The sequence below is a fragment of the Myotis lucifugus genome, unplaced genomic scaffold (assembly GCF_000147115.1).
Source record: "Myotis lucifugus unplaced genomic scaffold, Myoluc2.0 scaffold_153, whole genome shotgun sequence".
NCBI lineage: Eukaryota > Metazoa > Chordata > Mammalia > Chiroptera > Vespertilionidae > Myotis > Myotis lucifugus.
In genome coordinates, this window is record NW_005871201.1 from 1,618,767 (window position 1) to 1,645,778 (window position 27,012).

Below are 27,012 nucleotides of genomic sequence, written 5' to 3' on the forward strand. Positions count from 1 at the left end.
CATGTTGCTTAAACTTTTTATTCTTTTAAAAATAAAAACTCCGATTTTCTTAACAGGAAGCATAAACAAGGCAGAAATACAAACTCTTTGTACATCTTCCCATGAGTCTTGGCATAAGGCTTCTCATTCATTGGCCCACAGATTCCTGAGTTAAATAAAAACATAATGAAACTTAATTAGTATGTCCTGGTTACTCTGTAATGGCTTATCATCACTTCAGCAAAGCAAAACTTGCTGGGAAGGGATGATCCAACCTATTGCCAAAACCAGCAGTTCCTATTCTCACTACTCAGGAGAAAAATGCTTACAAACTACGAAAATTTTTATTCTAATCAGTAAAGAAAATAAGCTAATATTAACCAAAAAGATGGAATATGTCAGAATAAAATAGGACAATCCAGAAAAATTGAGACAGGAAAAAAATAAGACTACATGAAGAGTTGTAAAAGAAACTAGCCCATGGTGACAAAAGAAAAAAAAACAACAACACACATATATGTAGGCAGTACAATAGCTTTACTTTTATATTGGTTCCTTGGTGGGAAAAAAAGATGTCATTTATTTTTGTATAACTCTGTTTTCTCCCATAATATTGTAAACAAGCAGACCCATGCACATAGTGATTGACTAGGTCTTTAATGAAACTTTTTTAAAAAAGTAGTTGGGTTAATAGACAGCCTATGTCTATTGGATTTTACCTTTTATTTGGGATAGCATTTAGAAGTAACTTACATTTTTTCTGTACCTGGGGACATTATTTTCTATACCATTGCTATCATCTGATTTCCTGTATTGAAAATAAAGAAAGAAAGTCACTAGATGTTTACACTGCATAAAATCAAGTCAGTAACCATCTACATCATGACTATCAGGTTAATGTGAAAAGTAAATACAGACAGAATTTACTCTTAAAAATGTTTTACTCATAATGTTAATTTTTTTATGTCATTTATTATGTTGCTGCAGATGACAGTGGCAAAGGCCTGTCTATTTTATTCAGAGGGAGAATTGCTTCTCCCTAAGCATGTGTGGGGGCTTGGGTAGATGGCTGTAATGTATGTGTTGTTTTGACAAATGCAAGGTAATAGCCAATCAGGAGCTCAGTCAATATATGAGCTACAGGGGCTGTACTTTGACGAGTTTATTACACTGAATTAGAGGATGAACATGGTTCTTTATCTACCCAATGTGCATCGGAGCAAGAATACACGTCTAGGCTTCAGATTCTGAAGACAAGAGTGGCTAAACTATATAACAAGGGTGTGTAATGAATCCCCTTCTAGGTCTTTCAGGAAGCTTTGAACTCATTAAGCCATTAATACCAGAGAATAAATTCAACCATCAAATCAATTATGTTGAAATCTGGGTGCAAGGACAGTTAGGTGAGATTGTGTGGTTTAAATATCTGAGTGGATTAGATGCTGAGTGAGCTCCTCATTGGACGATGTGAATGAGCACTAAAACTAGCCTGTTTTGATGTTGCATGTTTATACTATTTTAAAAAATCATTTTCACCAACACACTGTGAATAACTGGCATCTAACTGAACATACACACACACATATATATACACACATTATATGTAAAATATATTGATACATAATATTTGTTCTCTGTCAAGAAAAATGTATCTCCTAGCTAAAAATTTCTAAAAGAGCATTGGGAAAAGGTAGGTCTAAATGACCTCAAGTGCCCCTGACACTGATATGAAATCTAAAGCTACTGTTATAACCTAAAGATGAGGAAAATAAAATGCTGTCAGTGATCTCCGTGGAGCAGTACGGGATGGAGAAAATAATGTACAATATCCCAGTTTTCAAAGAGCAGGAAGTTAATGCATTGCACTAGAGACTGAATCAATTTGACATTGCCAAGATATTCTAGAAAAAATATTTTTAAAGTATTTTTTTCAATAGGGTAGGCTACATAAGCAAAAATTAAATTATGAAGAATTGGTCGTCGGTTCCATGGGGTTCTGACACCATCCTTTCAGAGTGTCCTATGCCAACCAGAATGTGCTGAGACCCCAGCAGCCTCCTACTATCACTGCAAGGGAATGGGTGGAAACACTGGGGAGACTGAGCTGGGGGAACCAAAGAACGGGGCAAGGTTGTAACATTTCAAATATCTGTCATGAATTGTGTATGACTTTAAGTATAAGAAAGAGATTCCATACATGGGAGCCAGAAAGATGCAAAGTGCAAATTAGTATAAGTAATATGTTCAAGTTCTCCAGAACGAGGAACAATTAATTCTCTCCCAGCCACGAGAGTCTGTGATTCTAAGGCAACACCGTTGTATTCCTATCTGTGGTTATGGGACTCCTGATACAATGATTTTATGCCTTAATTTATAAGCTTATATGGTATTGGTGTATTTGCCATATGTGAATTGATTAAAGTAACTATTTTGCATAGCGTCTACAAATATCTGAATGATAGCCGTATACCCTGCCCCATTCTTTAAGAGTGGCTACTGCACTCACACCTCACAGCTCCTGTTGACTGATAAAGATAAACTTTAAAGGCAATTTTTTGTTGGTAACATTTGCTCAGGCCTCCAATTTCTTAGGTTTCTCTTGGCTGCTTTCATCTGGTCTTATTTTCTGGTCCCCAGTCCTTGGCTCTGTTACTGAGATTTTTTTTGAAGTATCGTTGGCATACAATATTATATTAGTCTCAGCATAGTGATTCAACATTTACATACCTTGTAATGTGACCACCACAGTAAGTCTAGTAGTCATCTATCATCATACAAAATTATTACAATATTGTTGACTACTTTCCCTATGCTGTACATTATATCCTGTGGCTTATGTATGGATCTAGAGGGTATTATGTTAAGTGAAATAAATCAGACAGAGAAAGACAAATACCATATATAATTTCACTTATATGTGGAATCTAAAAAAACAAAAACCAATGAAGAAACAGACTCATAGAGACAGAGAACAAACTGATGGTTGCCAGTGGGGAGGGGGGATGGATGAAAACGATGAGGGGAGTAAGAGGTACTAGCTTCCAGTTATAAAACGAAGTTGCTAAAGATTTTAATCCCAATCTTGGCCTCCTCCGTCACTGGACTCTACACTCAGTTATCTGGTTTGGAGGAACTAGAAGCTCCCAGCTTTAGCACAGCAAACTGTACACCTGGTAACCTCCTCCCCAACGCTCTGCATGCTCAACTCTCCACAAAGTGGGCTGTATGAGAACTAGCGCACAATTTGTGTGCTTTCAAAATAGTGACTGATAGAATCCCAGGCCAGTCATTTCCCACCCGACAGGGAATCAGCATCAGTGATTGACATGTTAAAGAAAGACGGAAGCCCAGGCACCCATCCCAGAGGTTCTGGTCCGGAGATCCAGTAAGGTCTGAGTAACTGCATTTTTAAGGAGCATCCATCCTAAGTGATCAAAAATATAGCCGGGTGTGAGAATCAGTGCTTCACACAAATAATACTTCCTTATGGTCACTGAACACGCACGCTAGGTGTTCATAGCCCACACTAGGCCCTTTCACACATAGCATATCATTTAACCCAACAGCCCTATGTTGTAGGTACTACCACTAAACCCACTTTTCCAGGAGAAAATGGGATTCTAATGTCGGCAGGCAAACTCCAGATGGTCACTACAACATGGACACGTACAGCAAGTAGCATACGTAATATACTCATGATTTTCGCCTAACTGTAAGCATTTATTCTATTTCATATTTATCTGTATTTCACTCAAGTGAAAATTTATAAAAAATACTACTTACAGCTGTTCAATTTGTTCAAATTCTTTCCCATCATCTGTGTAACAAAAGAAGAATATGCATATTATGATTGGTTTATTATTCTTATGGAGCATGTATGTTTAATTCAACCCCCCCACCCCCAGTTAAGAATGCACTGTGCTATGTCCCCTCTTTGGAATGAAAGAGAGATGAGCGACCTTAGGCAGCTGCACCTCCATCCTGTCCTCTCCTTGTACCTAAAATTTCTATCAAGCATAGTATAGACTAGAGCTTCAAATTTTCAAAACAGGACTGATTGATAGATTAATTACAAATTTATTTAAGTTATTAAAGTTTTAGTACAAAATCAGGAAAGAATACAAAATTTAAGATAAATTATCTTATGGGAAGAACATTGGTTTCTCAACCCATAATCCATCAGGTATAGGCTACAAAACTGGGAAACTGACAGGACCTAGTCTCTATATGAGAACTCTAAAATGTTTGATGAAATATTTTAAGTGTTATCTAAGTGAAAAAGCAATTTGTCTTTGAAATCTTTTCTATTGTGCTATCACAGAATTTCCCAATATTCCAGGACCAAAGCACATGTTACCTAATTGATATGTAGGTACCAGTAACACCAAAGAAAATGGTGGAAAAGATATATTTTAGTACTACAATAGTTTAGTAAATTGAAACAGGAAGATCATCAATACAAGCTCATAGCTCACTGTCACCATTGATTTTAACATAAATATCATTCCAGGTAACAAAAACTAGATGTTTTTCCCAAACTCTGAAGCCCTTGTAATATATTAAGTCATAATTTGAGAGTGTTATCTAAAAAAATAACTCCTACCTGGGCGGTTCTTTTTCTTTTGGGTGTACATTTCACACAGCAGAATAATAGCCACTAAAAGGACAACCTCAGCAACTATTGCAAGAAATGGTTTGAGGGGCACCAAATAAGTCAGCACGACAAGTTCAATGTGGTCTTCACTCTTGCCTAATTGGAATATTGCATGGCACCAGTAAGTTCCCTGATCTTCCTCTGAAAGGTGCATTATCTTGAGCCTTGTTTCATTAGCATTTGTTCCACTGATCACATACTTATCGCTCATGTTAACATCAAGAGGAACCTAATATAAGGAGACATTAAAATCCATTCCTATCATATTGCATACAAGAGACATGTCCTAAATTATCTAGTTTTGAGCAAAAGCTATAAGATAGGGCCAAGAGAACCACTTACCAGAGAAAGGCATGTTAAAACTTGTGAGAAGTTATACATACTAGTAACAGCTCATCTTACCAGAGTTTGATCTCCAAGAGGTAACAAGCAAAGGAGAAGTATACTTTGCTGTCAATACTTACCACTGCAACCACAGCACACGGGTCATCATGGGTAAATATGATATGAGAATTAACAGCCAGCTGGATTTCACATTCTAATTCCCGACTAACTGTTCAAAGAACTTTCCCTTCACAAGCACAGGAATACATTCAACCAACTATTAAATGAATGAAGCCACTAAATCTGATCGTTCCTATAAAGGATGATCACTGGCTCTGGAGATTGGGAGTTCCTCTGACAGGGACTGAAGATGAAATCTTCCGTCCTGAAAGATGATGTGGAAGGATGGGTGAACATCCCCGGTGAGGCTGGTATACGTGGTGGTGTGGGCACTCTCTGTTCTTTCATATCTGAATTTCTCTCTCTCTCTCTCTCTCTCTCTCTCTCTCTCTCTCTCTCTCTCTTCTGTTATTCACTGGATTTTCCCAGCCACTCAAGAGTCACGCTAGGCTATTTGGGGGCTTATTTATTTAATCCATTTAAACTCAATTTTATTCTCAGGCTATTAGTATTTAATTCCTTCACTGCTCTGTCATTCACTTGCACAGCTCAATAGATGCTCACCTGCATACAAATATTCCCAGAGGTTATCTGATGAAGCACTCTCTGTGAGTTTATTATGTGCCCCCAAAATTATAGTAGCCTGCTCCCTGGGCGCAGCACTGCCCGTGATGTTGTTACCCATGTGTCTTCTCTAACTCGGAGCTGACAAATCTGAGGGCTGTGTGATAACAGGCATCCCAGGGGATTCTGATGCAGAGGGTTGGCCCACACTTTGAAAAAAATACTTGACCTAAAGTTTTGACCTGCACCTTCTTCCCTGCACTTTTCTCACTTCTTAATCTGACCCATGCTTAGGGCCAAATTATAAGAGAAAATGAGTATAGCAAATGGAGAGCTGCACAGACTACATTCTAGAAGTTTAATATAATTAGATTTAGGGTATTTTCATCAGTGTCACATATGCATAAATAAGTTAGATTGGGCATTTCCAATATCACAATTGACAATTTTTACATATTTACATGTTTTTAAAAATTATTTACATATACAAAATGATTGCCTTTCCTAATCAGCAATAAGAAGAGAAGCAGAAATGTTAATGGTTTGTCTACTCCTAGGTGGTTGGGAGCTGTTTCTTTGAAAAATCAAACTAAGGTTATCCCAGAATCAGTCACTCTCCCTGTTCTCCTTCAACAGTCTATGATAGCATCAACTTTGTCAAAGAAAGAACTTAATGTTTCAGTTAAGGTGTACACTGTCTCATACTGTTCCTTCTCGAATTACAGCTTGCCTTTACAGAATTGAATTTCTGTGACCATTAGCAGCAGGCAATGGGATCATTTCTTACATTTCCATGCTATTGGAGACTATTTGGGAGGAAGAAAGAGCCAGAAAGATTTCTTGAATACTCAAGTGTGTTTTATGGTTTGTTTGTTTTTTTCCAAATCAGATCTTTGAGTTCCCATTAATTCCTTAATAGGAATTTTAAGCATTTGGCTTCCCTTAAGTCTCTGGGAGGCCAAAGAAGCCAAGGCCAGTTACTGGAAGAACCTAAGTTCAAAGGACCAAGTTGTCATTCTTTTCTGAGATGGTGCAGTTGTACTGTCTCCTATCACAAGTGTGTCTGGAGGGAGACAGCAGCAGGAAAGGAAGATGGCCTTTTTTCGTTATTTTCATGAAAAGAAGAAAAAAAGAATATTTTTGTTGTTGGGGTTATTTATAAAGTCATCAAGTAAAAATGAATCATAACTTCATTTCAAAGAATTTAAATAGATTGCTAAATGTAAAAAACAAAAAACAGATAATGGAACATTTAAGAGTATCTTCCAATGTGTAATGTAACAAGCTAAAAACGTCAAACGACAACTCTCTTTATCACTGTTCTTTCTTTATGAACAAATACTAAAGAAAAAGATAGCAGACATATAAATAGTCCTTGCAATTCTAAGTCTGTTATAATCTTATTATAAAATAAAATTTTTATTTGTTTTCTTCAAATTAAAGAAATATGACCTTACCTGTACACTCCCATTCATACTGTACCAGGTCCAATTTAAAGGAACACCCTCTTGGCATTTACATATAAATACAGTTGAATCCCCCACATAAGTGATCACTGGTTTGTTTTTTCCATGAAGTTCGGGGACTAAGAAAAATGTAGAGAAACGTAGATTACTGAAAGAGTTTGAGCAGGGAGGATGTATTTAAGTTGAAGTCAGTTTCTTTCGTTTTTCTCATTAACATGAGAAAGATCAACCCACTTTAGGAGCAGCCTCCATGAAAGCCTTGCAGAGGAAGTAGAGATCTGAGTGTGGCTGAAACAGGGATTCTTTTCTGAAGCCACAGTTTCCTTCCCACCCACAGAGGGCAGGGAGCTACACCTGGGTATCACCCGGTGAGGCACGGCGTGCACGTGGTTGGCACTGCATTCTAACAACGCGGCTGTGACGCAGGTTCTTCTAGAGCCAGGCTGGGCTCGCCTTAAACACACGCTGTTCTGAAGGCTACTTTGAAGCTGGTTGTGCTGGGCACCAGCCCAGGGCCTTTCTGCCTCCCCAGCCGGCTGATCTCCCAGATATCTCCTCTAAGTCGCAATCTCAGCACGCTCTTTCTGGAAACAGGTTAGGTCATGATTCAGCAGGAAACTATGTGGTGAAATAGGATCAAAACATTGACGTTTACTCAGGCTAGGAATCAAAGTGGAAGAAAAGCAATGTTTTGGGGAAACACGGTAGAAGATACCCTTTTCCAGTAAGTGTCTAAGAGGCCTGGGAAGCACAACTGCTAGCTGAGAGGGTTTTTCAAGAAAATCGTGGGCATTTTATGAAGTTTGGGGGTGGGACACACTGCTGGGCTATTAGACCATCTCAAGTAAGTGTTAAGGTCAGGGTATAGACTGTAGGTAAGTGACAGTGACACCAGAGGGGAACAAAACCAAAATTCTGCTTTCTTTTCATCTCTTCTGTTGGTTTTGTTTTTTACTGTCCTCTGGATTAATGGTCAAGATGACAGTCACCATGGCTCTGCCATGCTTTACATGGCTGATACCAGCCGTGTGGACCGAAATTATAAAATGTACTACTCTCAGGGAACATAACTTGTTAAAACTGCTCTGGAGATCACACATGGTTCTGGGATGCTGCTTACATTTGGAAATATTTATGACTACAAGGACAGGGATATGGTATTGCAATGTGTCTGATTGACCTTTTGGAACTTTGGATAAACTAGGGCACATGAGAGTCTTGGGATTGGAAGAAGCCATGTTTAAAGATAGTGAAGTTGCTGTTTCAGACCGATCTCTGGTCTTTTTTTTATACCATCACTCATCTTTCTAGGGTGAAAAGTAATCGCGACATTTGCTGTTGCCCCTGTAACTGGCATCACTAGCCAGACCACGAAGTCAGCAGAGTTTTTGCATTGTACTAATCAGTGATGTGGGCCCTTTTATAATCTTGTAGTAATTAATCAACCAGCTCTCATAAAGGCAGAAGCAGGAACTGTGCTGATGAATTATTCTGAGAACTCAGACTCATGCACTATAGCTGACTCATGTAGTCAACAGAAGGATTTTTTTGGTCTCAACTTAAAATAGAGAATAAAGCAGACTTTTCATCCACACTCAACTATAGTGCTGCTAAGGAAAATAATCCTTATTCTTAAGAAAAATCATAAGCAATCCATCTGCAGAAAGCATAATAGGGCATCGATAGAAATACATACCATTCTATAAGCCTTATAGATCTAATTAAATAACTATAATATTAGTTGTTCTGCAGAAGCCACACATCTTTAAAGTGTAATCAAATAAAATTATTTCTCCAAACAACATTAATTTAGAGGAATTACAAAGAATTATTATTTCACCAAAAAAGATCTAGAAGGGCTCAACTTATTTTATAAATATCTTCATGATATAGTACATGCTAAAAAGTCACATTAATGTTAAGTGGGCATTCAAAACTAATAAACTGCACAGCTGGTGTGTCTCAGTGGTTGAGTTCTGACCTATGAACCAGGAGGTCACAGTTCAATTCCCAGTCAGGTTGTGGGTTCATCCCCAGTGTGAGTCTTGCAGGAGGCAGCTGATCAATGATTCTTTCTCATCATTGATGTTTCTATTTCTTTTTTTAAAAAATATTTTATTGATTTTTTACAGAGAGGAAGGGAGAGGGATAGAGAGTTGGAAACATTGATAAGAGAGAAACATCGATCAGCTGCCTTCTGTACACCTCCCACTGGGGATGTGCCCGCAACCAAGGTACATGCCCTTGACCGGAATCGAACTCAGTACCCTTCAGTCTACAGGCCGACACTCCATCCACTGAGCCAAACCAGTTAGGGCTGATGTTTCTATTTCTATCTCCCTCTCCCTTTCTCTCTCTGAAATCAATAAAAATATATTTGTAAAAATAAAAACAAAAAAATCTCTAATAAACTGAGCTAAACTGCTTCAAGAAAACTATTTTCCAAGATTCTAAATATTCAGTGTCGATTTCATTCCTCAAGCACTTGATTTCAGATCTAGGCTTAGTGTTGATACTCCATCAACTTCGCTCTCTCAAAATAGATAGGAAATCAAGAAGCCTTCTTCAAGACCACCTGACATTAAACCTGTTGTTATATGGAAAGGTAAAATGCCCTTGCTAATCTTCACATCAGAGGTAAGAATGATCACTTCAAGTAATAGCTTAGGGACTTTCTTATAAGAGAGCTAATGAGAAAAAATGCAGTATATTTAATATTTAAGCTTTCAATAGGCATAACTAGTATGCAGAAAATACCCCTTTAAAAGGGGAGGAGCAATATTTAAAGTTGTATTTCCTGGAATCACATCAAGTCTCAAGATTTGATGAGTATCTTCTTAAGACCCACAGGTCTTCTTATTTTAAAGAGGCTCAATACAATGTTTACAAGGACTGTGTGTGCATGAGCATGTGTGTGTACAGGTACAGGTATTCAATATCTTCTTAACTCATTGGGGAATGAGGGTGGGAATAAAAGGGGGGAGACAAAAGGAAAGGAAAATAAAAAAGAAGGAAAGGAATAATGGAAGGAACTATAGTTTATCCTTCACTAAGTTAAATTAGGCAAATTAAGGAAAGTTAAAAGAGAATGTATATGATCAAAATAATCAAAGGATGATAATAGTTTCTGCCTTTGCAGAGACCGATTTGCATAAACATAAGAATTTATTATACTTACCAAGAAGAACATTTATAGAACCACATGAAGGAAATGAGTCAGTGAGTATAGAGGGAATACAAGGAGGAATACAGGAGTGAACCATCTTAAATCCTGGTAATGATGAAGCAGGCCATTCCACTACTGATGGGGCCTTGGGAACAGTATCCACGTTTTGTCAGGGCAGCTAGCCATACTTGAGAATGATTTCTCATGTATCCTGGGAAATTATTGTGAAGCAAAGCCCAAAATAGTTAATGTGGCGACAGACCGAGTTTCCCAAATAGCAGCATGGACATTGCGTTCACTAATCTATCACAGAATCTGGGTTTTTTCATGAAGATAATTATCCAACTTGAATGGCTAGTCTTTATTATGAGTTTGAGACCTTTAAAGTTTTGGTTTAATGATAGAAAGGGTAAAATACTTCGATTTGTCCGTTCCCACAGGGAAAGCTGTGGGTTATATTCTGAGGTTGTCCTTACTTGATGAGATCAAAAGCAGGCAACCCTGTGTGCATCTTCATAGTATTTTTAAATTTTATGTATCCTTAAATTTCCAAGTCCTAGAGCCACTGAGGGACACACAGTTTCACAGTCTAAGCATACAGTGACTCAGTTACCTGGAGGGCTACTATAAAAGCTCTCAGTTTAGAGCGACGGATGGAAGGATGGATGGATGATAGATTGATTGATTTAAGATAGATGGATAGATAGGTTCAAGAGACTGCTGTGATTTACAAATAACTTGGCAGCCTGGTCTTTCTAACTAAACCCTGTGCTTTAAACTAGGGCAGGGAAGCCAAGTGGAAGTGGGTTGGGAAATACAAATCCTACACTGGGAAGACACTGGGAAGCACTATATTAAAGATTGCCACTTATGACTCAATAGAAAGCATATAATTTTCTTTCAGCTGCATTATGTTTAGTATTGTAGTAATAATATAAAAATTGGGGGATGTAGTAGTCTCAGAATAGAGCACTGAAGTTATAACTCTATAAATTATTAGTACTGACCTTTGAAATTAAATGTGCCCCTTTGTTCCTTTTCCTCTTGGAAGAAACAAGAATAACTTCCCATTTGTTTGCTATCAATGATGGTGAACCTAAAGATAATTTAAGTTATTAATATGAGCTTAGTTCTCTAAATACTTGCAATGAAAATGAAAAGACTTAGCCATTAATCAAAATTTTAAAAAAGAAAAAAAATTTGTAATAACATTCAGGTGAAAGCAATGGGAAAAATTGCCAGTCACAAAAATATTTAGAATTTAACTAGTAATTTCATGTAACAAACCAGCTTAAAACTTGGTGTACTCACATGTATTGGGTATACAGAATGTTTCCTGTTGCATTGATGAGATAATTATCCTCAATAAGTTCATCATCTTTTCTCCAAGTCACGTTTACTGAATTCAGATCCCCAGATGTTGTGAACTGGCACGTGAGTTCTACATTAGAAGGTCTTTGCAAAGTGATATTTTTTTCTACTGCAACGTTGGAATATTCTATTAGCCACAAAAGAAAACAAAACCAAATGATATTGTAAAAGCTACATAGAGGGAAATCCAATATAAAAAAACAAGTTTAAATCAACAGTAGTGCTCTACTAAGACCATTTCCTCATCTGACATTCCTTTCAGGAATTATTTCTCTGTTAACACTGATGTGGTTCCCTTTGTTATTCTCTTTCACAGGCACTGTTGAGGAAAAGCTCTGTTAAAATATTAACATAATTGCAAAAGCCTTAGGCTGTGATCTTTTTAAAAAATATATTTCTTTATTGATTTCAGAGAGGAAAGGAGAAGGAGAGAGATGGAAACATCAATGATGAGAGAGAATCATTGATAGGCTGCCTCCTGAGTGTCCCCTACTGGGGATCGAGCCCGCAACCCAGGCATGTGCCCTTGGCTGGAATCGAACCTGGGACCCGTCAGTCCGCAGGCTGATGCTCTATCCACTGAGCCAAGTCAGCTAGGGATAGGCTGTGATCTTAATCTCCTTAAAATCTGTAGCTGTCAAGGGTAGAAGAGGAAGCAACCTGCGACTGGTGTCCTGTTTCATATACTTTCAGGTGCTTCTACAGTTTGCTTGCTTTCCTATCAGCAAAGCACAAGCATCAAAACATGTAGAAAGAGTTTTACCTCTAAGTCTAAAATATGTTGTGGTTAGCCAACACACTAATATGTCCATTGAACTTGGTGCACAATGTATAAGCTTCCCCAGGACTCCACAACTGCAGTAATGTAGTTCTGCTTTTTTAGTGTTACAAAAGCAGCCGTGGCATGTATATTTCCAGGACTTTACCCATTTGCTCAGTTTCTGAACTATATTTTTTAAAAGACTGTTCTTAAAATCATAGTAATTTACATCTGCCTAAATAGTCTTATTTTTATCATTAAAAATTTTAAAGTGTATGGACCTTTAAGCAAATTGTGATCTTTGAAAAAAAATGACAAGTTAGACCTTAAGGGGTCCAATTGGGTATCATTTCACTTGAAATAAAAGTCTACTTTGACCTATTACAAAAAAGTAAAAAATTTAGAAAGCCTTTTAAAATTTATTACATAGGACATGGTTTAAATCAGGAACTCTTATTAAAAATAGTTAAGTGCACTACAACATATAAAACTCAATAGCAGCCCTAGACAGTTTGGCTCTGTGAATAGAACATCAGACTACAGACCTAAAGGTCCTGGGTCTGATTCCAGTTAAGGGCACATACCTCGGTTGCAGGCTCCTCGCTGGCTTGGGCCCTGGTCAGGGCTAGTGCAGGAGGCAACCAATCAATGTGCCTTTCTCATTGATATTTCCCTCTGTGTTTCTGTCTCTCTTCCACTCTCTCTAAAAATTAATGGAAAAATATCCTCAAGTGAGGATTAAAAAATAATAATAATAATAAATAAATAAAACTCAATAATAGCAATAAAACATCTCGATTTTAAAATGAGCAAAGAACCTGAATAGACATTCCTCAAAAGAAGAATTACAAATGGCCAACAAATACATGACGAGGTCCTTAACATCACTGATCATCAGGGAAATGCAAGTCAAAACCACAGTGGAGACATCACACCTGATAGGATGGCTATTATAAAAAAGATACAAGATAACAAGCATTGGTGAGGATGTGGAGGAAAGGGAACACTTGTACACTGTTGGGAATGTCATTTGGTGCAGCCATTTGGAAAACAGTATGGAGATTCCTCAAAAAAAAAAAATAGAACTTCCATATTATCCAGCAATCCCATTTCTGGGCACATAGCTAAAGGGGATGAAATCAGATTTCAATGAGATATCTGCATTGTCATGCTTGCTGCTGCGTAGTCACAACAGCCAACATAGCAAAACAACCCACGTGTTCATCAATAGAATGAACAAAGAAGTTTGGTATATATAAAGTGCAATATTATTCAGCTATGACAAAGAAGGAAATACTGCCTTTTACAATAACATGGATGAAACTGGAAGACATTATGCTAAGTGAAATAAGTCAGACAAAGATAAACACTGTATGATTTCACTTACTTGTAAAATCTTAAAAAAAAAAGTTGAACTTCTAGAAGAAAAGAGTAGAAAGTTGGTTACCAGGGACGATGGGAGCAGGGGAAATGAGATGTTGGTCAAATGTACAAAGTTGCAATTATGTAGGATGAATTAAGATTTGAGAGCTAATGTACAGTCATGAAGACTATATTCATTAATATACTTGATAATATTCTACTGAACACTGGAAATATGTTAAGAGTAGATTTCAGGTTCATTCACACACAAAAATAAATGTGAGAAGATGATATGTTAATTAGCTTGACTATAGTATCATCTCACTATCCTATATAATAAAAGGCTAATATGTAAGTAGGCTGAAAAGTGGAATGACTGGTTGCTATGACATGCACTGACCACCAGGGGGCAGATGCTCAATGCAGGAGCTGCTTCCTGGTGGTCAGTGTGCTCCAACAAGGGGAGCACTGCTCAGCCAGAAGTGGGGCTCAAGGCTGGCGAGCGCAGTGGCGGTGGCGGGAGCCTCTCCTGCCTCCATGGCAGCGCTAAGGTGTCCAACGACCCTCCCCCCACCCCCACAGTACATGAGTTCATGCACTGGGCCTCTAGTATATATATAAAATCATCATGTTAAACATGTACACTTTAAATACAATTTTAAAAATATATATTTTAAAAAAATAATAGATCTCAAATGCAAATCTAAATCACAGGTGGGAATACAACACAATATCATAAAAACATTAATTATCCCCAAATTAATCTACAGATTCAGTGAAAAAGGATGATTGTCATGTTGGTCCAAATTTGCAACTAATGTATTACATCTGAATTTCCCTACAAGAAAAATTTTATTCTAAAAGAGACATCAACTTATAAAATGGCCAAAAAGAAAAAGAAAATAATATTAAAAGTAACTGTTGTAAGCACCATTTACAGACGAACCTGAGTAATCAATATTGGTGCAAACATTCCATTTATAAAGTGGGTTAAAAATCCTAGTGATAGCAGTGAGAATAAAGCCTAAGGTTCCTTGTCACCATAAATTCATCTTCAGATTAGAATTCTGTATTTCACAAAAGACAGTTCCTACAACCCAACTTTCTGATGAGAAGGCAACAGAACAACAACCCGCATGTAAATGTCATTGTCTTGACAACCAGTGTTTCAAAATGAATGTCAAATCTTTTGTCAAATAAAAACAAATCCGGACTTAAATAAGGGAAAACTAGATTCAAAAAGTCTATTGCACTATGAGCATGCTCCCGGAGTTGGATCTGCAAGCATCTCAAAATCAAAACAAATAGGCCTTTCTTTCACAGGGAGGGAAAGCCCGCTGGCAGGAGCTTTTGAGAGGACATTGGACAAACTAGGGGGGGAAGCACACAGCATGACTGGGCTGTCATGCACTTAGTGATTGCTCAGAACTGGGCAAGCCCAAGTTCAGGGGCCTATGAGGAAGAGAAAACTGCCTGACTCAAGTTCATCACGCCAATGTGAAGGTAAGCAAGCAATGAACTGCAAACACGTGATGCCTTCGTAACAGTTGGGATACTGGTTTTAATAGCAGTTGCAGAATGAAAGAGTAGGTAGGAGTTAAGCCCTCCGAACAGGTTAAGTAAGTAAATAACCAGCCCAGCATCAACTAAAAAGTCAATGCTTGCTCTCACCCCAAGCACCTTCCTTCCCCAGGCGCCTGCTGGACTGGAAGCTGAACATCCTCGGGCTGGTCAAAGGATTGGCAAACATATTATTCACATGAATTCCCTTAAACATTTCATCCTAACAGGGAAACTCACCAGTAGAACATGCAAACAGTAAAAAAGCAAGTAAGAATACATTCTAAATATTAGAATGGGGATAACTGGGGACAAACAGAAGTTGCACAATGTCATAAAAATGTTCTATGATAAAGTGCAGTGCAAACATCCCTTTGGAATCAGATTGGGGAGGAGAAAGCTCACCTTTCCTGTTAAACAGAAGTACAGGAACAGTTTTTCAGATGAGAGGACATATCATTGGATAAAACTCGTTATTGACTCAATGAACAGGTTTAAAGTATTTTAAATGCTACTTGAACTTTTAATATTGTTACTCAAACAGATAATGCCTCTTACTCATTTAAAGAACTCTGAGATTGCTTTGAAACACTGGTGGTCAAACCCAAAAAAAACATGAAAAGGGGAAGCAGAGCTGAGTTTTAGCCCAGAATTCTTTACTCATTTTTCTCCTGCACTGTCATGGGCTCCCTGGTGTATCTTCAAATGAGCTGCCAAAAGGTCTTTCACAAAATACCTGAGTTCTCCTCTCAATGCAGAGTGATTTGAATGGATACACCAGCAAGAACTATATCAGAGTACCTGCAAGTCAGAGTTAACCCTCCTCTCCCCCCAGCATCCCTTTTCCGGAGAGCCTTTCTCAGCTCCCATGTCTAGACGAGCTGCCTCTTCCTTGCACCCAGAGCCCAGCATCCTCATGGCAGAGTCCCCATTCTGCTATACGGTACTATATATACTGTGCAGATACTGTGATTGTATAAGGCAGTGGTCGGCAAACTGCGGCTCGTGAGCCACATGTGACTCTTTGACCCCTTGAGTGTGGCCACAAAGTTTCAATCGCACTGTATGTGCATGCCCGCAAGTGGTATTTTGTGGAAGAGCCACACTCAGGGGCCGCAGTTTGCCAACCACTGGTATAAGGGGCTGGTGTGTTTCTCCCAGCAGACCACGAGCATGGATTAGAACTTCACAAGATAAAATGCAGTGGCTTAATGAAAAATAAAAGCTTATTTCCTCATCGTATTATTAGAAATATGGCCTGGCCTGTGTTGCTCAGTAGGTTGGGTGTCCTTCTGTGCACCAAGAGGTCACTGGTTTGATTCCTAGTCAGGGCACATGCCTGAGCTTCTACGCAATCCCCAATAGGGGGCGTGCAAGAGGTGGGTGATTGATGTTTCTCATCAATGTTTCTATCTCTCTCTCCCTCTCCTTTCCTCTCTCTCTAAAATCAATTTTAAAAAACATACATATTTAAAGAAAAGAAATATGAAATATGATAGATTTACCAGTCAGGGATAGGTTGTGACTCTCCAAGGAAAGGTTGGAGTATCTGGCCAGCATTTCTTCTCGAGCATGTAGACTTGTAAAAGGTGAAGCTGTGAGAAAAAGAGCAGGTGATTATATATTCTTATCAAGATTAAGTGACTATCTGAAAGCCAGTTTCCAACAGCTAACAGCTAACATGTTATATACTAGTCATGAAAAATAATGTTTTCAGGAAAATCTGATAAGTTTTATATGCCCCACAGATATTCAGAAATATATCGGGCTATTAAGTGTGACCAAATTTTCAATTGTTTCTATGGTCTTTTTTTTTTTAACTGAAAAATCCCTATTGATTTACACCAAGTGGCTTTAAAAATAACTTGAATTTTGTTATCCTACAATTTGTAGTTTCTTTATAAAACATAAATGAAGACATTGAGGGATTAGATAAGAGTGGCAGGAAAAAGCAAGGCATGCGGAGGCAGAGAAGATGAGAGAACAGGAAGCACAGGATCAGGGGCATTAGGAACACAGACAGCACTGAGCACGGGGACACTGGGCCCAGGGACAGAGGACACAGCGATGCCCAGTGCGTCCAGCTCTCTTCCTCTCCAGCTGCGGCTCCAGTGCAGGGGCCTCCTCGAAATCAACTTTTCTCTGTCACTTGCATCTTCTTTGAAAACCTTTAGCACAGAAACAAGTTTTGCATTTCAGCCTCTCTCACTGGGCTGGAACTTACGTTCTTACACTGGCTACTGTTTCTCTGACATCGGTGCCCCAGACCTGACCTCCTCTGAAAACTACTCCAACTCCATCAAACAACCCAGAAAAGAAAAGTAAAGGCTCGTTATTGTCAGTTTGGCTGCCTTCCTTAAACTTCACTCAGTTTGCATGAACCCTGGCTGGTTTTGCTTCACTTTTTTGTACTTCACTCAAAATTAACTTCCAGGTATTTCCCTTTCTTCTCTGTATGAGAAATGGTATCAAAGTGAGCGGTTGCTTTTGTCGCTTCTGCTTGCACATAGCGTTTACAATATTGCTACGGAAAAAAATCTACCCAGCAGAACCTAATTCTCCGGTACACCGTGTTCTGAAGGCGCGGTCCCTTCTCCTGCAGCTTTGGAATGTGGAATGCACTTTCCCATCAAATCATCCTTAACGAATGAAACCCCTGAATCATACTCCCTTCTGGTAGTGATTATGTCGGAAAATATGCCCGAGGGTCTCACTGGGCTGCCAGAAATACAAGACCTTTCCTCCACCCACATTTAATATTCATCATTCTCTCTGCCTCCCAGACACACATGCACACATCCTCGTTGCCCAAAGGCTGTCTTTTCCTAATGAAAATGCTTCTTTTCCTTCTTGGGCCTAGTGCACCAAGAGATGTCGGGAAAGAGAAAGTATCTCAGGAAGGAAGGTCCAGGCAGATGGGGCGGGAAGGAAGGAGCTGATCTACCCCAGCATCGGCCCCAGGAAGATTGCACAGCAAGGGCTCTAGCTCTGCCTCCTTGCTTTCTCCACCCAGCCCAGGCAGAACAGTAGACAGGGGTTCAAACACTCCTTATCCCTGAAGCAGCATCCTTTCCAGAAGGCCTGACGTCATTATTATTATTATTATTATTATTATTATTATTATTACTATTATCTACCCTGTAAGCAACAATAAGAAGTGAGAGAAGCTGAAAAAAAACTGTTGTCATTCTTCTTGTTTGACTTAAATGACTGTAGAGAGCACCTGACATGCTTGACGCTGATGAGGAGCGTGAAGCTCAGTGAGCTGGGTTCCGAGAGGCTGCACGAATCACAGCAACATCAGTGTAGGCCTCAGTGTGTGTCTGATTGCCATTTGGGCATAAGACTGGCCCTCATTGATGAGGAGATGAGCTCCGAGGCTGTGGTTATTCTCACCAGGACCTGGACGGAAGGGCTCACCTAGGTCCTGAGTTAGAACAAGGAGAGAAAGGAGTCTAGGCTTGGGTTGGGCAAAATCTAAGCGTAGAGAAGTTGAAGGAAGAGAAGGAAAAGGAAAAACCAAGCTTTGAGAATAGGGAAGTTTGAGTAGTTCCAGAATATACTAGCCATCCTGACCACTTCCAATTGCCAGATCATGTGACAAAAGTACAATCCGATGTCTATAAACCAGCTTTCACCTGCCTCCTGCCGTCCTGTTCCCTTTAAAGCATTCATGTTGATCAGGCTCCAACAAGCCCCAAGTGCAAAAGAATATGCATGACTGTTGTGATTTTTGTCTTGGGGAAATCCCTTTAAGAGGCAACATATACAAACATCCCGAGTGCAAGAGCAGGGCCATCTGTAGAAGGTGTCAGAGGAGTAAAAGCAAGGAGTTCTTTGTTCAGCAGAGGTCTTTTTTAAGCAAAACAGGGAGAACAGTAAACCTATTGCTTTCAGTTGGCAGGAGGCTGATGAGCAGACGCTGGTATTTGAAGGAAACTGGCAGGAAATGCAGGCAGACATGGCTTAAAAACTTCCCTAAAAGGATTAAGTTGTCACAAAAAGAAATACAAAATGGAGAAGCAGGAATTCTGTGTCCTAACCCAAGTTCCACTACTGACTTGTTACTTGGGGTTTCACTTCATGGAGAAAGAAGGGTGAGCAAAGTTATATAATATTGAGTGATGGCGCCAAGAACTTGCAAGCATTCCTCCAGTTATGATACTCTCCCATTTCCTAGTCATTGCTGGAAATTGTCCATGGGGCATGTTTTCCTTCCTCTGCAGGGGCGGTGGCTGGAGCTGTATCATTCCCATGATTGGCTCCGTCTTTACACAGCCATCTTCCCACTGTGGCTGTGCCTCTGTATCTAAATCTCCCATCTCCCTCCTTTACAAAGACCACAGTCATAGGGTGAGGGCTCATCCTAATCCAGGGTGACCTCAGTTTACCTCAATTACCTCTGCAAAGACGAGACTCTCAAATATGGTCCCCTTCACAGGTACCAAGGGTCAGGGCTTGACCATTTCTTTTTGTGGTACACAGCTTGCCCACTGCATAGGGATGCTGTTACAGTGACAGCCCCTCACAACAGAGAATTATTCAGTCCAAAATGCCAAGGCTGAGGAACCCTCACTTGAAAACAGGTACATCCTCCACCCTGATTCTTCAACAGTGTGGTTTTCTGTCATCTTCCATGGCCCTGTAGCCCTGATTTCCTGTTCTGCATCGTTGAGATGCAGAGATTTTACTAGTAAGCTGTGACATTTCTTGCAACCCTTCTTTGCCTTCTCTCCTCTCCTCAAAACTAAACATTCATTTAGAACTGGAACAGAAAGGGGCTGGTGCTTTTTGGTCTTCAAAGTAGTCCACCCCAGCAGAACCTTTGTGAGGCCTGGCCATGCCCTCCTCCTCTCCAGCGCAGCCTACTCTACCCACCTCCACTTGAGTCCTGTCCCCAGCAGCCAGGCCACAGCTGAGGGGCAGAGCCAAGCAGAGTGCAGGGCAGCTCCCCACACCTCCCTCCAGAAGGGGCCTATTTTGGTGACCTTTTAGGAAGAAGCCCCAATTGCTGGATGGAGGTTTGAAATGCAAAACAGGAAGCCGGCCCTGGCTACTAGCTAGCTCAGGCTCTTGACTCCATCACAGAAGCACTTCAGGTTTCGAGATCAATCCAATATTACATCTAAATTCTCTTTCAGGATCTCAGGACTATCCTATATAATAAAAGGGTTGTATGCAAATTGTCCCCTCCACTGGGAGTTCATCTGGGAGTTCGACCAGGGGGCTGAGCTGGCGGGGGGAAGGGAGGGAGGCCCTGGCAGGCAGCCAGCAGCCGCTAGGGACCCTACCAGTGTACAAATTTCATGCACTGGGCCTCTAGTGTAATTATAAAGCTGTAAAAAAAAAGATTTGATCTTGGGAGTAGGGATACATTAATAATGACATGACCACAATAACTTTAAAAATGCCAGAAAAATAATTTTCAATTAAAAGAATAACACCATTTTTAAAGATAGCATCTATTCTTTCTATAGGAACAATGCATTATTTGAGTCATTTTGTTATGTGTGAACAGTGACTATTATTAGGAATGGAGAGTTTATTTTTAACAAAGCATTTTGAGGCTTTCCTTCTATATCATTGTGTGTGTCCTAAATTGTTTCTTTCTATGGTTCACATAATGTTATGAAATATGTGAGGCCAGCTATACAGAAGTAACTTCAATAGATTACAGTTTAGGACAGACTACCTTAACACATGATCTGCTGCTGTTTGAGAACAAACACTCCTTTGGAAAATGTACCTAATTGCATACGCTTATGACCATTTCTCAATTATTCCCTATGGTTTAATGTAAAACTTTCTCAGGAAGAGCTGAAATTCTTTTGGCTTCTTTTCAAATAATCTGGAACTAACAGAGAAGTTTCAAGTGCAGAATGAACGTTTCCCCTGAATATTTGAAAATAAGTTGGTGCCCCGATGGCCCATTCCCCTCTAAGACATTACTGCATATTTTCCACAGAGGACCTACCTCACATCTTCCCAATACTGCTGTGAAAATAGAGAAACAAGCATGTGTGCACTCCCCTCTCATGCCACACCTCATCTGAGTTTCTACAGAAGTCCTTTTGTTGAAATGTACTTTTTAACAAAAGATTCCAGCTCAGCTGATGTGTTGCCATCAGCTGTCATGTCCTTCTGTTTTCCTTCACTTTGGACACTTCAGTCTCTCCTGACCTTTTACGACCTTGATGTTTGTGAGAGTAACAGGAGAGCTGCTGTGTAATGTGATTAGATTCAGAGGCAGCTTCTTTGGCAGGAATATCCCAGGGGTGACCGTGTTCTTCTCATTGCATCCTGTCGGATGGCACGCCATTTTTACTTCTCTCTTTACTGATAATTTTCACTTTGATCATTTGATTAAAGCCGTATCTGGCAGGCTTCTCTACTATAAATGTATTTTTTCTCCTTTTCATCAGTAAGAATTTTGTGTGATGTGACTTTGAAACTATGTAATATTCATCAAACTTTTACTTAATTCATTTAATTTATATCGGTATGTACTCACGAATACCCATATTATTCAATGGGCATTGCTCGGTGGGTACTAATGGTACTAGTCCATTAGTATTACTATTTATTTTGATGCCCAGTTTGGCCCAGCTTTGTCCAGTGGGAGCCCCTTCCCTCTGGTCCTGTATCCTTTTGATATGACCTGTCATGCCTTGAGCACTTCATTGCTTCTGGCACAAGATGTTCCAGGCTCATCTTATACTTTCCCCACCCCAGTCCTGAAATCAGCCATTTCTCCACGAAGTCCTAGCTACTGTTAGTAAAGAATGGTATTTCGACTCCAGTGCTAAGTATGGTTATCGCTATTGGGAAATCTCCACTCCATCTCAGCGGACAGAACTAAGAATATATGCATGGTCATTTATACACACGCATACTATAGGTATAAAGTGGATATAAAATATATCTGCATTTAAATACACAACATATGCATCATACCTAGAGTTATACACACATTCATATCTATGTATTTACTTATACAGATGTAGACATAAGAGTGAAATAGATGTTTAAAGTCATGAATTCACACTAATGCTACAAATTACAACCCAAGGTTCATTCTAGTTTCCTTTTTCTTTCTTAAAAATGTTTTATTCAATTTATTGGGGTGACATTGGTGAATAAAATTATGTACATTTCAACTGTACACTTCTATGATGAATGATCTGTATATTTCCTTCTCTTCTAGTGAAAAGCCTGGTCCTATTCTCCTTACTAGCTTTACTCATTTGATCCATCCATCCCCCTACATGTAACTAATCTCCCACTGCCATGCCAGGCCCCAAAGAGATCCTGCCTGCTCTCCTGCCTCTTCACCTTCATCCCCTGATCAGGGCCAGACACACATGTCAGCTAGGCTTGCAAAAAGCCCTGGTCACTGCTCAGTTCCAGGCCATTCTCTGTGGGAGCATCCACCCTACTGTGCTCAGACCCTAACACACCACCTGAGGCCACTCTCCTACCTGGACACCATCCTGAACCGGCTAGGCCTTCAATTCCCTGATCTGGGCCCCTTTGGCTCCTACAGTCCAACAAGGGAGGATACTTTCTGCATTTCCCCTCTTCACAGCTACAGGAAGGGCAGCATTTTGGGAAGGGAAGGAAGAAGAGGATAGGAGGTGGGGCAGAAGACCAGGAAGAGGAAGAGACAGTTAAATTAATTCTTTAAAAAAGGTTGTGATGCAGATTCCATTCCCCGTCAGGGCATATACCCAGGTTGCTGATTTGATCCGTGGTTGGGGTGGGTATGGGAGGCAACAGATTGAAGTTTCTCTCTCATCTCTCTCTTTCACTTCCTCTCTCTAGAAATCAATAAACATATCCTTGGGTGAGGATTTTAAAAAATGTTCATATAATGTTTAATGTGATGATAAATTTAGGGTCAACATTTTGATGCATCAGATACAACCCTGTTAAAGATATGATTCCAATTCACCTGTTCCTTTAAACACTTTAAACACCTTGAAAGGTAAAAAACTGGTAAAGTTTTCTACACAGATATAGACTTACGCAATGTCAGCATATCTAGGTACTCGAATAATATTTATTCTAACATATTTACTACTAAGCAGTTGCTTGGGTTGGAGGGGAAGCGTATAGGAAGGAAGCAGGGGTTGATGGAAGAAGCATATAGGCCATGTAACTCTCGAAGTTAAAAGTGATCATTTCAAATTACTCACCTGAAAACATTTTTCAAAGGGTAAACAGGACCCATTCTCTTAATTTGTTCCATGTAATAGTAATAACAATGATTTCTGAATATTCCTATTCAAATAATAATTCTCCCTTACAAAGGCATTTTATACATTTCTTATTGAACTAAAACAGTCTACTAGTTAGGATGAATCATTGTGCCTAACTTTATTCTAGGACTCGCACTGTGTCAGCAAGCCCTTCAGCTCAAAAGGAGCATCCACACACTGTGCTCTCCGTTGGTGGTTTCAATCTTTCCTAGACACACCCAGTCACCCCAGAGCCAAGACTGAGTCTCCGTTTAGGAAAACAAGCTTTGGAATTGGGCTGAACAATGCTAAGTTTCCTGCTCTACTACTTAATTAACTAAGTATGCTTTGGCAATGATTTAACTTCACTAAGTTCTAGTTTCCTCATCTCAAAGTCAGGGTCAATAAAAGCCAACACACAGTGCTATAAACTGCATAACGCAGTTATGCAAGGCACACAGTTGTTACACAGTTAGTAGGAAAAAGTATAACCATTTTTAATATTAAAATTTAGCCAAAAGTCTTTGGTTTATAGAACACCTAAGCATCTCGATTAAAAAAAAATGGCAGGAAACTTCACACTGTCCTTTAGCAAACAGGAAACTGAATCTCATGGAGATCAAAGCAGAATCTATAAAACAAGATGAAGTTGCCTGACAACTTTTAATTCTTCCTTAAAATTAGATGCTAACTGTATGCTTTTTCTGTGGCATAATTTTGCCGTAAGAGAAGCTGAAAGGACAACATTGACCCTGTACATACACAGATGTTTGCCATACATGCGTACACTTTATTTGCTAATGTATTCCACGGTTGTTTTTTGCCTGCTTGTTTCTCTTTAGAGGTCTCCTCTGCATGTCAGGTTAAACCTGGGCTCCTTGTTGCCAACAGAATAACTAACTGCCCAGCAGTGCACTCTTGAGGATGACATATCCCTTTAAAGCCTAGGTCTTCCACCTGCTCGGGATCACATGATTAAATACATGGAGGAATTTAAAAACTCCAGATGTCCAGGCTGAGTCCCAGGCCAACTGCATCAGAATATTTATTTATTTATTTATTGGTTAATCCTCACATGAGGATATTTTTCCATTGATTTTTAGTGAGTGGAAAGGGGTGGGGGAGACAAAGAGAGAAGCATTGATGTGAGAGAGACAGACATCTATTGGTTGCCTCAGGATCGAGCTTGCAACTGAGGTATGTGCCCCTGACCAGAATCGAACCCGGGACCCTTCAGTCTGTAGGCTGACACTCCACCACTGAGGCAAACTGGCTAGAACTGAATCCAAATTTTTGAGGGCAGGATCCAGGGAGCACTTTTGCCAATAAGTTCCCTGTAAGTTCCAACAAACAGCCAAATCCCGCAGCAAAGTTCCAGGAGTAACCCAGTGTTCTGGGGTGAATGAAGGGTGATGCAGGGATGGAGAACCAAGGAAAGCTTGGGGGGTGGGGGAGGAGAGAGGCAGGGATGGAATGGCCTAGACCAGGGGTCCTCAAACGTTTTAAACAGGGGGCCAGTTCACTGTCCCTCAGACCGTTGGAGGGCCGGACTATAGTTTAAAAAAAAAACTATGAACAAATTCCTATGCACACTGCACATATCTTATTTTGAAGTAAAAAAACAAAACGGGAACAAATACAATATTTGTATTTGCATGTGGCCCGTGGGCCGTAGTTTGAGGACCCCTGGTAGACAGTCCTTTATGCTCAGTGTGAATGGAAAAGAGATGCGGGGCAAGGACATTTAGAAACTGAAGTAGCCCAAAATGTTGTGTCCAAGTTGTGAACAACTGGGCCTTTGAAAGGACATTTATTAAAAAAAAAAAAAAAGAATAATCATGTCCTTTGATTACCTTTCCATCTTCCTAGCATCTGATGAAAAATCTGCTATAAGCCCATAAAAATGAATTCCTACGGAAAGCTGAAAACCCTGTGTAGCATAATACTCCGATTTCGATTAACTGATGGGCAGTATTTGCCAGCTAGCGAGGTGGTCTGTTATCCTAAGTGGCTGCTAACACTGACACTTATAACACAGGAGTGAGCGGGCATTAGAAAACAGGTTAGGTGGAATGCTTTTCAACTAAAAAGTAATTCTAAACAGGTGAAGCTAAAGATGGCAAATTTGGCGTTGGTTTTGATAATATTTTGCCCACAAATACCTCTTTCAATTTGTCTTTAACAAAATAACCACACATAAAACTTCACTGTCAAAGACTATGTTGTAAAAGACAGCCCCTCTCTCTCTCTCTCTCTCTCTCTCCCCCCCTCCCCCCTTCCCCCTCTCTCCCTCTCCTTCCCTCCCTCTAGAGTTGTGTGGCTTTGTTTGATTGTTTGGTTGTTGCTGCATTGCTGTTTCGCACCCTCAAAGCCACCCCGCCTGCAGGAAGAGTAGGTGCTATCTACACCTTACTATGCATTCAAATGCAGGGAGGTGGCCTGGGTGAATGTTGTTTACAGAATACAGACCGCACTTTCCCAGAAGCCAGTCCCTGCCTGTGCCTGCCCACCCGCCCTCTTCTCCGAAACGGAGACACTGCCCTCCTCCCACCGCCACCACTCCCAGGCGCTGTGGGTTCCAGATTCACGCCCTGGAGGGGAGGTCCCCTACCCGCCCCTGTCCCCTCATCCAGCTTAGATAACCCGCGCTTGGCCAATGGAAGGCGCGGCCCTCACTGTCCACCTGCATCCCCAGCATCCTCGCGCCCCTTCCCACTCAGTGCCCCGTGCGCGCACGGGCCATGCAGACCTCCCCCCCCCCCTCCTGCGCCCCCGCCCCGCCCGGTCCTGCACCCCTCACACCTGGGGGATGGTCATCCGCGGAGCTCGGGCGCACCACCGCCAGGAGGCACAGGAGGAGCAGCGGCTGGGGCGGCGCCCCGGGCCCCCGCAGGCCGGGGAGGGCGCACATGGTGCCCCGGGGTCTCCCTCGGCCCTCGCCAAGGCAGGTCCCTTGGCTGCCGTAGGTGCCCGGAGCACCTGCGCACACTCGCCAGTGGTCCAGCGCCCGATGCCAGTCAGGGGGACAGGAAGCGCAAGAAAAGGCGGAGTGGGAGGGGCCGGCCCGGTGCCCTGCCCAGTGCCCTGCCCTCCTCCCCTCCCCCGGGGACTCTCACCACGCCCGCCGACCCATAACTGCGCAGGGCCTCCATCCCTGATGTGACTCACAGCCCGCAGCCCGATTGCAGCAGGCGCACCCGGATGTGCGGTGGCCACTGCCCAGCGCAGCCCGGGCCGCCTCTACCCTGTGGGATCTGGCAGGTCTGGGAGGGGGAGCGAACTTGCTCAAGATGTGTGGCAAGGGATGTCCGACCCATCTCCTGGGGGAGAGGTTGAAATGATATATGTACATATACACATGTATATATGCCTGTATACGTATGTGTAGTGTATGTAATATTATAGTATACTCCATATAATGTCTGCAGACTATTTGCACTTCCTTTGAA

The 27,012-nt window shown here is 40.7% G+C and overlaps 1 protein-coding gene across 1 annotated transcript; it reads right to left on the minus strand.

The window, feature by feature from the left end:
* On the minus strand, positions 1-26,586 carry EMB (embigin). The gene is made up of 9 exons (XM_006095387.3): positions 26,366-26,586; positions 16,832-16,921; positions 11,585-11,771; positions 11,281-11,369; positions 7,099-7,226; positions 4,583-4,862; positions 3,763-3,796; positions 733-787; positions 1-145 (listed from the first exon to the last, which is right to left on the minus strand). Exons 1-9 carry the CDS (start codon positions 26,472-26,474, stop codon positions 128-130), a joined length of 990 nt encoding a protein of 329 aa, XP_006095449.1. The 5' UTR covers positions 26,475-26,586; the 3' UTR covers positions 1-127.
* Between the last annotated feature and the right edge of the window lie 426 nt (positions 26,587-27,012).

Excerpts from the sequence above, each read along its gene's own strand:
- EMB (XM_006095387.3), bottom strand. The coding sequence starts at position 26,474 with ATGTGCGCCCTCCCCGGCCTGCGGGGGCCCGGGGCGCCGCCCCAGCCG. Across the intron at positions 16,922-26,365 it reads CGCGGATGACCATCCCCCAG|CTTCACCTTTTACAAGTCTA; the intron begins GTGTGAGGGGTG and ends TTTTTCTCACAG. Across the intron at positions 11,772-16,831 it reads TCACAACCTATCCCTGACTG|AATATTCCAACGTTGCAGTA; the intron begins GTAAATCTATCA and ends TGTGGCTAATAG.